The 12154-nt window shown below is 43.1% G+C and overlaps 2 protein-coding genes across 5 annotated transcripts in view; both read left to right on the forward strand.

The window, feature by feature from the left end:
* The window catches only part of CFAP206 (cilia and flagella associated protein 206), a 35669-nt gene extending 33154 nt beyond the window's left edge, over nucleotides 1–2515 (forward strand). For 2 of the 4 annotated variants that reach the window (XM_006133320.4, XM_006133321.4), the window contains exon 14: nucleotides 2043–2513. In XM_006133320.4, the coding sequence (XP_006133382.1) occupies nucleotides 2043–2273 (231 nt within the window). In that variant the 3' untranslated portion in view covers nucleotides 2274–2513. Of the gene's footprint in view, nucleotides 1–2042 lie in introns of all 4 variants that reach the window. The other 2 variants (XM_075923851.1, XM_075923850.1) reach the window with 2 other exon arrangements.
* Nucleotides 2516–8468: 5953 nt separating this feature from the next.
* Nucleotides 8469–12154, forward strand: part of SLC35A1 (solute carrier family 35 member A1) — a 28835-nt gene continuing 25149 nt past the window's right edge. The window contains exon 1 of the mRNA XM_075923862.1: nucleotides 8469–8671. Coding sequence (XP_075779977.1) covers nucleotides 8656–8671 — 16 coding nt within the window. The 5' untranslated portion in view covers nucleotides 8469–8655. The remainder of the gene's footprint in view (nucleotides 8672–12154) is intronic.

The following is a 12154-nucleotide window of genomic DNA, read 5'->3' on the forward strand; positions in this document are numbered from 1 at the left end:
TAATTTATCTCCATTCTGGTTTTAAAATCTATGAAGAGGCAAGTTCCTGTAATTGCTTTTTCTTTTATCTTATTTCACTATATTTCATATTCCTGTTTCAAAAGCTTTTCCACCCCCAAAATCTTTTGGTTTTGTTTTTTGGTTTGAGCAATATTTTCATGGATAGATCCATTGGATCTAAAGTCTCAGGCACTCTTTAAGTTGTAACATCTTTTCAGATAACAGTGAATTTTTATGGTGCTATTCAGTATTCAGACAGCTTAAATAATGTAGAGAGCTTAACCATTTGAAGGCAATATGCTATATCTTCCTTTTGTAGTAAAATGATACAAAAAAGCTAAGATGATAAAATTACTGCATGCAGAGCTTTATACATTAATAGATATGCCGCCAAGTCACAAGACACTTTTTTTATGATTGTGGATTAACACAGGCATTAACTTTTAAGGCACATATTAGGGATATTGGCATATAGTCATTTAAATGATTAACCGATAAGCCTAGGTTTATCAGTTAATCCAAATGATTACATGCACACTCCTCTCCCCACTTGCTGTCTCACAGGAGGCAGGAATTGAGGTCTGTGGGGAGCTGGCTCCTGCAGAGCGACCTGCCTCCTCCCCGCCACAGGCTGCTTAAAAGCTGGCTCCCCACAAGCACCAGATCCCGTGGAGGCCTCTGCCCCCGACCTTCACCCCTGTGCTGCTGTCTCTGATATTAGAGGCAGCAGCGTGAGAGGCAGTGAGATCTGATATGTGCTGGGAGACAGCTTTTAAGCTGTGTCTCTGTGCACACTAGCTCCGCGAAGCCACCTGCCCCTCTATTGCTGCTTCCCATGGAGGCAGCAGGTAGAGAGTAGGCAGAAGCTGGTGCTCATGAGATGGCAGAGCAGCCTCTGTCTGTGGGAATCACAGACCTCCTGCAGACGGGCTGGTGCTGCCTGTATGTCAGAGGCATCAGCATGGGGTACCAGCAGGCTCTCTGGGAGGCGAGCCAGGAGTTCACTGGCTGCCGACCCTACCCCTACAGGGGTGCATTTTAGTAACCGTGTAACCGCTAAAAACTGTTGTGGCTACATGGTAACTAAAATAAACGATATCTAGCATCCCTAGCACATATAACTATTACCCACATAAATAATTACAAATATATTTGCAAATGGATTTATGAGAAAATGGGGGGAGGGAGCGAGGGGAATTGTGTTATTTTTAAATATAGATGTGGTGGGTGTAAAGCTTTTTTTGTATATTTATATCTAATTTTAGGTTTTTGAAGATGGTTTTTAATTTATTTTTTTTATTTGGGGGATTTTTATGGTCCAGATTTTGTATTATATGGGTTTTATTAATATTTAATTAATATTGAAGACTAGGGAAATTTTATATTTGCTTTTGATATTAATAAAACACATGTAGTAATATTTTAAAACATTTGATTAGTAGAAAAAATATTTATATTACTTATTGCTTTTTTTTTATTTTTAGTTTGGGTGGAATTTGTAAAATGCTTTTAGGTTTTAATGGCAGTACATTACTTGTACCATTTTGAATTTATTTTTCCTATTTTAATAATTTACATTTACATTTGCATATACATGCCAGGACCAAGGAAAATTATTTGAGGGTATCAGCACCCTGCAGGAAGTGGAGCTAGTCCTTTTTTGGGGAATGCTTAATTCCCAAATAACAACCTATTGTTTGGTTAGTTTCATACAGTCTGACAACAGCAACTTTGTCATGTGATTTATATTCTTTTATATCATTGCTAATATTAACAGTTCATGGAATGAGAAGCAGACTGTTTTAAAGCACTGGCTCAATAGTAGGAAGAATTCAGAAAAAGCTCTTTTGTAGCATTTTTCATGAAGGTTGCCTCAGCAGATTGGTGCTAAAACGACATATTCCAAGGTTATGGATTTGTGAAACTTGGGAGCCATACACATGTAAAAGAGAAAAATATGCATCATTGTAATCTATAACATTTACATGTCTCAGAAAAATTATAGTTAAGAATAACATTTCTGATTCTGTTTTCATATTTAGGCTAATTTGCGTAGGAAATTAACTCACTCAGTGCAGACTATTCTCAGTCACATGAGAAGAGATAACTCTACCCAAGTGTATTTGCCAAAGGATTTTGGAACACAGACTAAACTTGACAACTCTAGCAATGTACCCAGGCCACAGATTTTCCTGGCTGGTCTCAGAGGAGGATCAACCCCAACTACTTGTATGGTTAAAGTGAACTTAACCAGAGCAGTTGATGAAACCTAAATGAAGTTTGAGACCTACTGAAGTATAGTACATGTGGGTTTTTTTTAACACAAACAGATGTTGAATAGTAAGCTAAATTCTATGTCCATTGATTCAAAGAGCTGTTGTTACACTCCATGGTTTGGCATTCAGTGATAGCAATTATAAAAAGCCTGAAACATCCCATTTAAAAAAAAAAGTGAATCCATACATTCCTGTAAATGGTGAATTAAACTGGTACTTCTATGGAAGTGTGTGTTTTTTGGAATCCTTTGTTTTAATACACTGAGTGTACACCATAACATTACTCTTATGAACCTTGCTTTTGAACACTGATTATATTGTAAGAAGAATAACTGTTATGCATTAGACCAACAGCTAGATTCATAAAAAGGACTTACTTGGGTGTCGCAACACTAAGTCTGGGTTCCTTGTTGCTTAATGGAATGTTCAGCTCTGAGTTAGATGTCTATTCAAGCTCCCCAAGTGTTGTATGAGGAGAGTTAGATGCCAAAGAGATTCTCAGAAGTCAGTAAGCTTAGTCATCTAAATTGGCCAAAAGCAAAAGCAGAAAGAAGAGGGTGGTGTGTGTAGGTCAAGAGATGTTGAGGGGCCTAACTCCCATTAATAAGGGCCTTAGATTCTATGAGGCCACCTCCCTCTGTTCTGGACCCTTGGAATCAAGTGACTAAGCCAGGTCAGCCTTTTCTCACAAAAAATGAGAGAGAGAAATGCTGCTACTCCATGATAGCCCGGTGGTTAGAACACTGATCTGGGAGGTAGGAGTCTTGGATTCAGATCCTTCCTTTGGCCGATTTGGAGTATGAACCAAGCTGGCGCAGGCCATGATTATCAGGCTATTTGGTATTCTGGGCTCCCTCCAGCTCTTCAGTTGAAGCTGTTTATAAATAATTAAATATTGATTTGGTTAGAGAGAGAGATACTGGACTATCACCCAGTTGTTATGGCACTTACTTAGGATGTCGGAGAATGAAATTCAAATTGGTGCTCCAGACTGGGCAGAGGGGATTTAAATCTTAACCTTCCACACCCCTGGTGAGTGCCCTACCTATTGGGTATTCTGAGAGACACTTTCTCTCTTGCTACCTGCTTAGTATGTGCTAGCACACCTAGAGGATTGGATCCAGCACACACAGGATTGGGCCCCACAAACAATACAGAGAGGGGAAGATTTAGTTTGACAATCCTGCTTCTGGGCCACCAGAACTATTTCTTGCACTAGGGCACAGCAGTAGTGAGGTGGTGCCAGGACATGTTTGTGCAAGCTCACTGGCAGAATTTTAGGGGCCACTTAGGACAACCTCCCATTCTGTCCCTACTCCCCCCCTCTTCCCACTCCTGTTGTGCCCCATTCCACCCTCCCTTAAGCCTTGACTCTTCTGGCTCCTGCTCCTTCCCCCAAACTCCCTCCTCCAAGCAACGTGACCTGCGGGATTAGTGGGGGCCTGGCACTGACAGCAAGGTCAGGCCCATCCCAACACTTGCCAATAGAAGTGGGAAGCAGAGCAACCTGGTCCCAGACCACTCTGCTCCACCAGTCCTCAGATGCATCACTTTGCTTCTTGTAGCCAGTGAGTGTGGAGCGGAAGTGTTACCCCTTCTCACAAGCCCCCAAGCAAGGCGAGCTGAGGGAGCAGAGTGAGCTGGGGTGAAGTTGCTCTGCTTCCAACTGCATCCCGTTGGTGAATGTCGAGCGGGGACCCAAATCTTGCTGCCTCTCTGCTCTGCTTCTGCTCCTTGCAGCTCTGGGCCTAACTCTCACAGTTTCTGCTCTCTCAGCCTTTGAGTGTAGCTCCCTCCCCAACCCTGTGGGACAGCTTTGGCAAGAAAGGTGAGCTGCTAGGCCCATGTGGAGCAGGGGGCAGCGCTCAGGCTAGTCTGCATCCCGCCGCTTCCGTCGTCCGGGGCGAGAAAATCCCTGTTCGTAACTGCGGATCCGACATAAGTCGGATCCGCGTAACTCGGGGACTGCCTGTACTTGGGAAAGCTCTTCCACCGTAGGCTATACATCTATCTCTAACATTTCTGGAAGAGTTGGAATGAGGTTATCAAGTTCAGGATGTATTGTATGCTCATAGGAGTAAAGACTTAAGTAGTGTTCCACCCTTCGGGACATCTGTTGGTTTTTATCTGTGATCACCTGTCCATTTAGATGTTTCAGCTAAGCAACTTTGGTAAAGTTTGGTCTAAGTGCTTTTTTCAGTCCATCATACATGGTTTTCAGGTCACCCATATCAAATGCTTTTTGAATTCCAGAACACAAATCGGCCCAATACTTGTTTGAACACTGCCTGGATTCTCTCTGAAAAACAGATCTTGTATGGCGGAACTGATCTCTTGAATTTTGCGATGGATTCTTTATGTTGTTCAGAAAAGCCTTGTTTTTTTTCTTCAAGAATGTCAGTTTTCATCAATCCAATGTTTGTTGGAAAATTTCTGTGTTCCAAAGGCAGATGTGGCACATTCATATATTGTAGCACTCAGCATGGACCATGTCTCATCAACAGACTGCTGGATAGGTTTGTCTTCCATTTTGCGAGTGAATTCTTCCGTAAAGACAGAGCATTTCAGTGCATTGCTAGTACTGAGGGTGTTAACCTTTGGTTTTCTGCAGTCCTTTGACGTATGGAGTTTCTTTGGAGCAGTTTTCACTCTACTGATAATCAGTGAGTGATTAGTGTTACAATCTGCACTGTGATATGCATGTGTAAATTTAACGGAGTTGAGATGTTTTCTCAGATCAGTACAAGGTCGAGTTGATGCCAGTGACTGGATCTGGGGTTGCCCCATGAGACCTTGTGACAGTCTTTTAAGTTGAAAAACGTATTAGAGATGGAGAGATGATTTTGAGAACTGAAATCAAGAAGCCTTTGGCCATTTTCATTCATTTTCTCAATGCCGTGATGAACTAGGCAAATTGGCCAGGACTGGTGATCACGTCCCACTCTTGCATTAAAATCACCAATGATGTACAGTTCACTGGATGAACAGGAATCAACAACTTTCTGAAGACTACCATGGAAGCAGTCCTTGTCTTCAGTGCACGACCTTAGTGTGGGTGCATAAGTACTTATGATGTTAACATATCCTGACTTGGTGCTGAGCTTTAGGGATATAACTTGTTCTGATTCAGCTACGGGTATATTGATAAAGTTAATCAGATTGTTTTGAACAGCAAATCCTGGGCAGATCTTTGGCTCCTATGCTCCAGTCAAAGAAGTAAATGGCAACATTTTTATTGACTTTGATTGGAGTATGATCATGTGCCCAAATAACTTTTTTTTAATATCCAGTATGCCCACATCTTTATTATTTTAAGGCTGCTCATCAGGGCTGAGAACATGGATTAAATTAATCCTTTCACTGTTATATTCATGTAAATACAATTCTGAAACATGGGATTGTACTAAGTATGTGGGACAAACAGGATGCAGTTAAATCACAAAAAAAATCATTTATTTAAATCAAATTTCCCTGATACCTCTTCACATATTTCTTAAACAATAGTGCAAATCTGATCACTAAAACATGTTCATTTATAACTCAGTAAGGCATTTTACAACATCTACAATGGTATATGTTCAAAAGTTTCAGAGGGATAGCCGTGTTAGTCTGTAACTGGAAAAAAATTAAAAAACTAATAGTCCTGCAGCATCTAACAAAAAAATGTAGATGGTATCATGAGCTTTTGTGGGCACAACCCATGTTGTAAAACTTTTTTAGATAACTTGATTTTTATTAATTTAGGAAATAATACATAATATTACCTGTGTCAAAATGCAAATGCAGCAGCAATACATTAAGAATGGTAAGAACTAAATCATACACACAAACACAATAGCAATTATATTTTATTAAACTAAATCTTAAATGGTACATAAATGTTTCACATTTGCAATTGCAGCAGTCTCATGAGTGTCCAGCTGACAGCTATCCTTAAACTTTTTTTTTTTTTTTTTTAAATCGGTTTTTTTTATTAAATCAGACAGAAAAAAGTCTGAGGAGTAGTTGTGTTAGTCTGTAACTTTAAAAACATCAAGCAGTCCTGTCACACCTTAGAGACTAACAAATTTATTAGTTCATGAGCAAAACCCACTTCATCAGATGAGTTGGAGTGGAAATTACAGAATCCAGGGTATACATAACAGAGTTATCAGGTAACATCATATCTACTCTCTTAGCTGTGTGGAGATCCTTGGTTGGGCGTATATGTCATGCAGGGCTGCTTATGGCTTGTATGATAAATTGAGAGCTATATCGGTGCTAATTATGAATGTATGATAGTGAAGTTATATGATGAAAATCTGCAGTATTATGTGTGCCTGTGTGTTTATGGATCCACCTGCAGATACACACCCCAGACAGATAAAAAGGGAAATACTTAAGCTTGATGATAGTGCTTAGACCTTGCAAAGATTATAGAAAAAAGTGGCCGCATCCTTATAAAAAAGTGGCCACATCCTTAGTAAAAATAGATTATGTAAGATTATGTACTACTGTGGGGAACTTTCCTGGCTTCTATATTGGGCTGGTGAAATGGATTAGTGAAAGAATTGAAACAAAATACAGGACTATGTAGCACTTTAAAGACTAACAAGATGGTTTATTAGATGATGAGCTTTCGTGGGCCAGACCCACTTCCTCAGATCAAATAGTGGAAGAAAATAGTCACAACCATATATACCAAAGGATACAATTAAAAAAATGAACACATATGAAAAAGACAAATCACATTTCAGAACAGAGGAGGATGCGGGGGGGGGGGGGCGGGAAGGAAGGTAAATGCCTGTGAGTTAATGATATTAGAGGTGGGGAAGGGGAGATGTCTGTGAGTTAATGGTATTAGAAGTGATAATTGGGGAAGTTATCTTTGTAATGGGAAAGGTAGTTGGGGTCTTTGTTCAGCCCCCGGCGGAGAGTGTCAAATTTTAGCATGAATGCCAGTTCAGAGGATTCCCTTTCAAGTGCAGATTTGAATGTCTTCTGAAGTAGGATGCATGTGATTAGGTCATTGAGACTGTTAAAACTCAGACTGTTAAAAATCTGGTAGGCAGTGCAGTGCGGGCCTGGGACTAAGGCAGGCTCCCTTCTGCCCTGGCTCTGTGCAGCTCCTGGAAGCAGCCTCCAGCCCCTAGGCTCAGAGGTGGCCAGGAAGGCTCTGCACGCTGTCCTCGCACCCTGCAGCTCCCACTGGTAAGGGGAAAGGGTGAAATGGGGAAGGGGAGGAGCTTAGGGGTAGGAGCATATAGGAGTTGTCCTGGACTCCACACTCCTCTAGGGTAAGCCCTACTAGGTGCAATCTGTGGGAAGGTGAACCAGCACCATGGCATACATACAGCTGCCTAAAGCAATGCAGAGCCCCAAATTTGGTGGAACCCTATTCATTTGCACATTAGCAGGGATAGCCTTGCCCAGTCCAATGAAAGTGTGTAAGGATGGTGGTGACTGACAGAGGGAGGGGAGCTGGAGCAATCTGGGACAAGACCTCAGAAAAGGGGCAGGGTCTTGGGGTAGAGGTGTTTGGATGTGTGCAAGTTGGCCACCCTCATACGTGACACATGGGACCTGCATATCGCTGTTGATGCTACCAGCAGCTCTGAAGGCACTGCAGTGAGACACAGCAGGCTGCCGTTCTGTGCAAGCAATGACAGGATCAGAGCTGCTTCTCTTGTGGTACCCACGTTTCCTGCCTGCTGCTTGGCTCCCCTTCCTAGCTGGCTGGTTTCACAGGTGCCTTCGCGCTCAGCTCAGCGGCAGGATTGCTGGCAGTGGGGAATAATTCATGCAACCGCTGTCGGGCCGTGGCTCTTTCCCTGCTGCCCCTCCTGCTCGCTGGGCTCGGGTGGTTTTGCAAAGCAAGAGGGGGTGGATGCTGGCGCGCGGATGGGGCCAGCACGCCGGTTACACTAGCACAGCCACAGCGCAGGACTAACACCACCGCCTGCTGCTCCCTGTGGCGCCAGCAGCTTTCTCTTCTGTGCGGCGGGGCCGCCTGCAGCTGTTTTCTGTTCTGTCGGGCCGCGCGCAACCGCGACTCGCGTCTGACACGAATTAGGCGCAACTTTCCCGCGCAGACAAGCACCTCGCGCTCCCTGCCCCCCACCTCCAGCTCGGATCCCACACCAACGCCCCCTTCGCACCACGTGACACGGGCTGAGCGGTCCCCGGGGGCGGGGCGAATTGATTGGCACCACGAGCCTCAGTCGCGCAAATCCGGGGACGTGCTAAATCCAGACAGGCCCTAGACTCTATGGTGGCGCAGTTGAACGGGGCGCTCTAGGCAACACGAGCTGCTCACTATGGTACATGGGAGGAGCAGAGGGGGTGGCGCCCGGTTGCCGGCTCGGGCTCCATCACCTCGCCCGTTTAAGCTGCAGACACTATGGCGCCTCCGAAAGGTGAGCGACTCAGTACGGGGGAGGAGGATGGAACAGCCCCTTCCCCGCGCGAGACAGCTCCGGGGAGACGCTTGCACATTTCCCCCCGCTCCAGGAGTGGGAGCTGCCGGTCCCGCAGGGGCAGCTACTGCTGAGGACGCGACTAATTACTGGGGAGGGGGGGAAGCGACTGAGTGCCCCTCCCCCCGACACAGTACAGGCGCATCAGGGCCCGGCAGCGGGGGCGGGTTTAACGGTGGGCGGGTCGGGCTGTGCGGGCGCGCGGGGGGTTATGAGGAGCAAGGCCAGACTGGGGGAGGGGTCATGGGGAAAGTCGAAGGGGTGAATGGGGCAGTCGGGGGAGCAGCTGTGGGGGCCCCAGGGAGACGGGTTAATTTGGGTTGGGATGTGGGGGCAGGGGAGGGTTAATGGGGAGCGAGACAGGTATAAAGGCTCGTTAATGACTCAGAACTGATCCTTTTGGTTACAGTCTTACACGAGTAAACACTGAAATGTCCTTTTCGTACTTGGATCCTTGTATCTGCTGTTTTGCATTTCGCTTGTAAAGAGCTAAACTGGTCAATTTCCCTTTCTGGCCCTTGTGTACTTGCATGTTTTCAGTGAAACTAGAATATGGTCATGAAATAAATCATCTGGTTGTTGCAAAACTTAAATGTTTGTCCTAAAGCCAAATGATAGAGCCCTTTGAAATTGCAAAGGGAAGCATGAGATTTTTTTCTCTCTTCAGTAATGTAGTTTATGTACATGATTGCAGCAGTAAGATAAGTAAGTGTTCTACAAATATGCAGGGGATTAAACATGAGCTTCAGAGGGGTAACTGAGTTTTTCTGTAACTGGAAAAACTCAAAAAACAACAAATAGTCTTGCAGCACCTTAAAGATTAACACAACATGTTAGATAGTAAGATGCAGGATTCATCAGCTCATACCCAAATGATTATTAGTATCAGTACAGCTACAGTGAACATAGAACATTCATTCAGTAACTAACAGAGAACAGGACATTGGTATAGATAAACTACATTTCTTTAAAACAGTAGAATCAAATTAAAATCTAGAAGCTGTAGATGGCACAACACAACTTTACTAGTTTGTCAACCAGGGTACCTTCCAGTGTTCCCTCTAAGGGTTTTTCCATCTGTGAGCGGGGTGAGTTTTGTCTTGTGCACCAATATTGATGTCACGTGCATTTGTTTAGATGCGTGCCACTATGCACCCACCAGTTACTAACAAATTATATAATTTTAAATTGTTATGGACGAAAAAAATACTAAAGCAAAGGATAATTAACAAGGTGCATAACCCTGGCCCCACACACCCTGGAAACCACCCAGTCTCACTCCCACCCAGCCTTGCTCTAGGGATGTGAATTGCATAGACTATTCGATTAGCCTAATTAATTGAAATTTTACATGCCTACCTTGCTCCCACCATTCCTGCATTTATGGGCTTCCCAACCTCTGCACCCCCATCATGTGCACCTTTTACCACTAACCCTTCATTGTGCCCCCTTGGCCCCTAACTTCTGCACAGTATCCCCTTCTTTCCAACCCCTGAACTTTCTTCCCAGCCCGATCCAGTAAAAAAACCTAGTAATTTGTAAAGCATAAAAAAATGAATGCATCATCCCTCACCATTGAGTCTAAAAACTCATTCTGCAGTTGCAAGTTAGTAACATTCAGAAGATGAATTTAGGAATATCACCAGAAAATTTCATCCAGTTTTTTTTCTTTAGTTCACATTACTACACAGTTCATAATCTAATTATTGATTATATTTCTTATAGTATCTTCATGCTTTAGACCCCCTGTGAATCATAGAAAAGTCCCTTCAATATGTCATCATCAGTTCAATTGCATATTGATTTAGCATCAATACAAAATAAAAATTGGTAACGAATATTGTTTTAGTTGCCTATACACTCTGGCTACATCTACATTGTGCTCTCTTGTGCAAGAACATATGCAAATGAATCACCATTTTTGTGCAAGGGGCTTTTGCACAAGATTGCTCCTTCTTGCACAAAACCCCCCTCTTGTGCAAGAGCCATTCTGCCGCTTATTTTCAGGCAGAAAGCTCTTGCGCAAGAGGGGGTTGGTGCACAAGAAGGAGTAGTAGGCATGCGTGTGAGCAAGAAATAACTTCCACAGGGAGAAAAATAGTCCTTGGCGCAATCAACACAATTGACATGATTGATGCCTTCAAAAGTGGAATACAGGGAGTTAAAGAACTGTTCTCCTTTACGTAGTTTAGGCTCTTAAATAAAATATGAGCAGGAAGCAGGACATTAACCATTTGCCATCTATTTTATCCCTTAGATAACTGCAGACTTACCTTTTGAGATCCCGATGCTACGCCCTTTAATGAAATGAAGCTGGAACTGAGGCTGCAGTGAGGCTGTCCCTACTGGGGCAGCCTTACCGTGGCCCCAAAGGCAGCTGCCTGTCACGCAGCCCCACCAGCTGGCTTTCGTGCCTGCCGCTGGAGCTATAGGCTACCACACCACTCACCTTCCAGCAGGAAAGTGAGTGCTGCTGTGTGGCTCTGTGAAGGAGGTGGACGGGCCTAGAATTTTTTGTGTGTGGCTGCACAGGTGCGCACCTTAGAGGGAACTATGGTACCTACTTATATGCACTGTGTCCTCCATTACAATATACCACTTTTCAGAAACCAGTAGAGAGGTATTACAGAAGGTTTTGTGTCTTAGTAATAATATTTTACTTTTTTATAGTGCATTTTATCATTAGATCTCAAAGCATGTTACAGAGGAAGTCAGTATCATGTTATAGGCCAGATTCTGCCGTGCTTACTTGTGCTGAACAGTATCTTAATGAAATAAACAGGACTACTTGCAGAACTAGATATCACTCAGCCTGAGTAAATGCAGCAAAATCTAGCTGTAAATCATTACTAGGTGATGTGTTAATGCAGTGGCCAAGAATTCTAGAGCCCTTTCTGAACTGCTGGAAAGTTTTAGATTCTGAACTTTTCAAAGGTGCCATGCAAATTATGTCCTTAAAATATTACTTGGGGAATTATTTTTAACTAAACAGAGATTTGAATCAAATGAAACCAAAATAACAGAACGGGGAAATAATGCTGCCACAGAAATAAAATGATCAGAAAGAAAATGCAGGAGATTTTCTCCCAACTTTCAGTATTGATTTATTGTATTGGAAAACCAAAACTACACTTGTTTTTATATGATTCAGAATTTACTCTTCCTAATTTTGTTTTAATGTTGTCAGTTATAATTCACATATACAGTTAAAAAGGCTTTCTGACATTACTTTGGTTGCAGTGAACTACATGTATAGTACGTTCTAATAGGAACTTCCAGGATCCTGGAAAGGTCATCTTTCTCTTCACCTTCTCCCAGACAGTTTTCTTAATCTGTTATAGAGAGACTGGAAGGGTTCTGCAAACAATAATGTAGTGCTTGTTTGGGATATTACATAGTTATAGTAGAATAGTTGACTAATTG

Source organism: Pelodiscus sinensis, chromosome 3, assembly GCF_049634645.1.
Source record: "Pelodiscus sinensis isolate JC-2024 chromosome 3, ASM4963464v1, whole genome shotgun sequence".
Classification (NCBI taxonomy): domain Eukaryota; kingdom Metazoa; phylum Chordata; order Testudines; family Trionychidae; genus Pelodiscus; species Pelodiscus sinensis.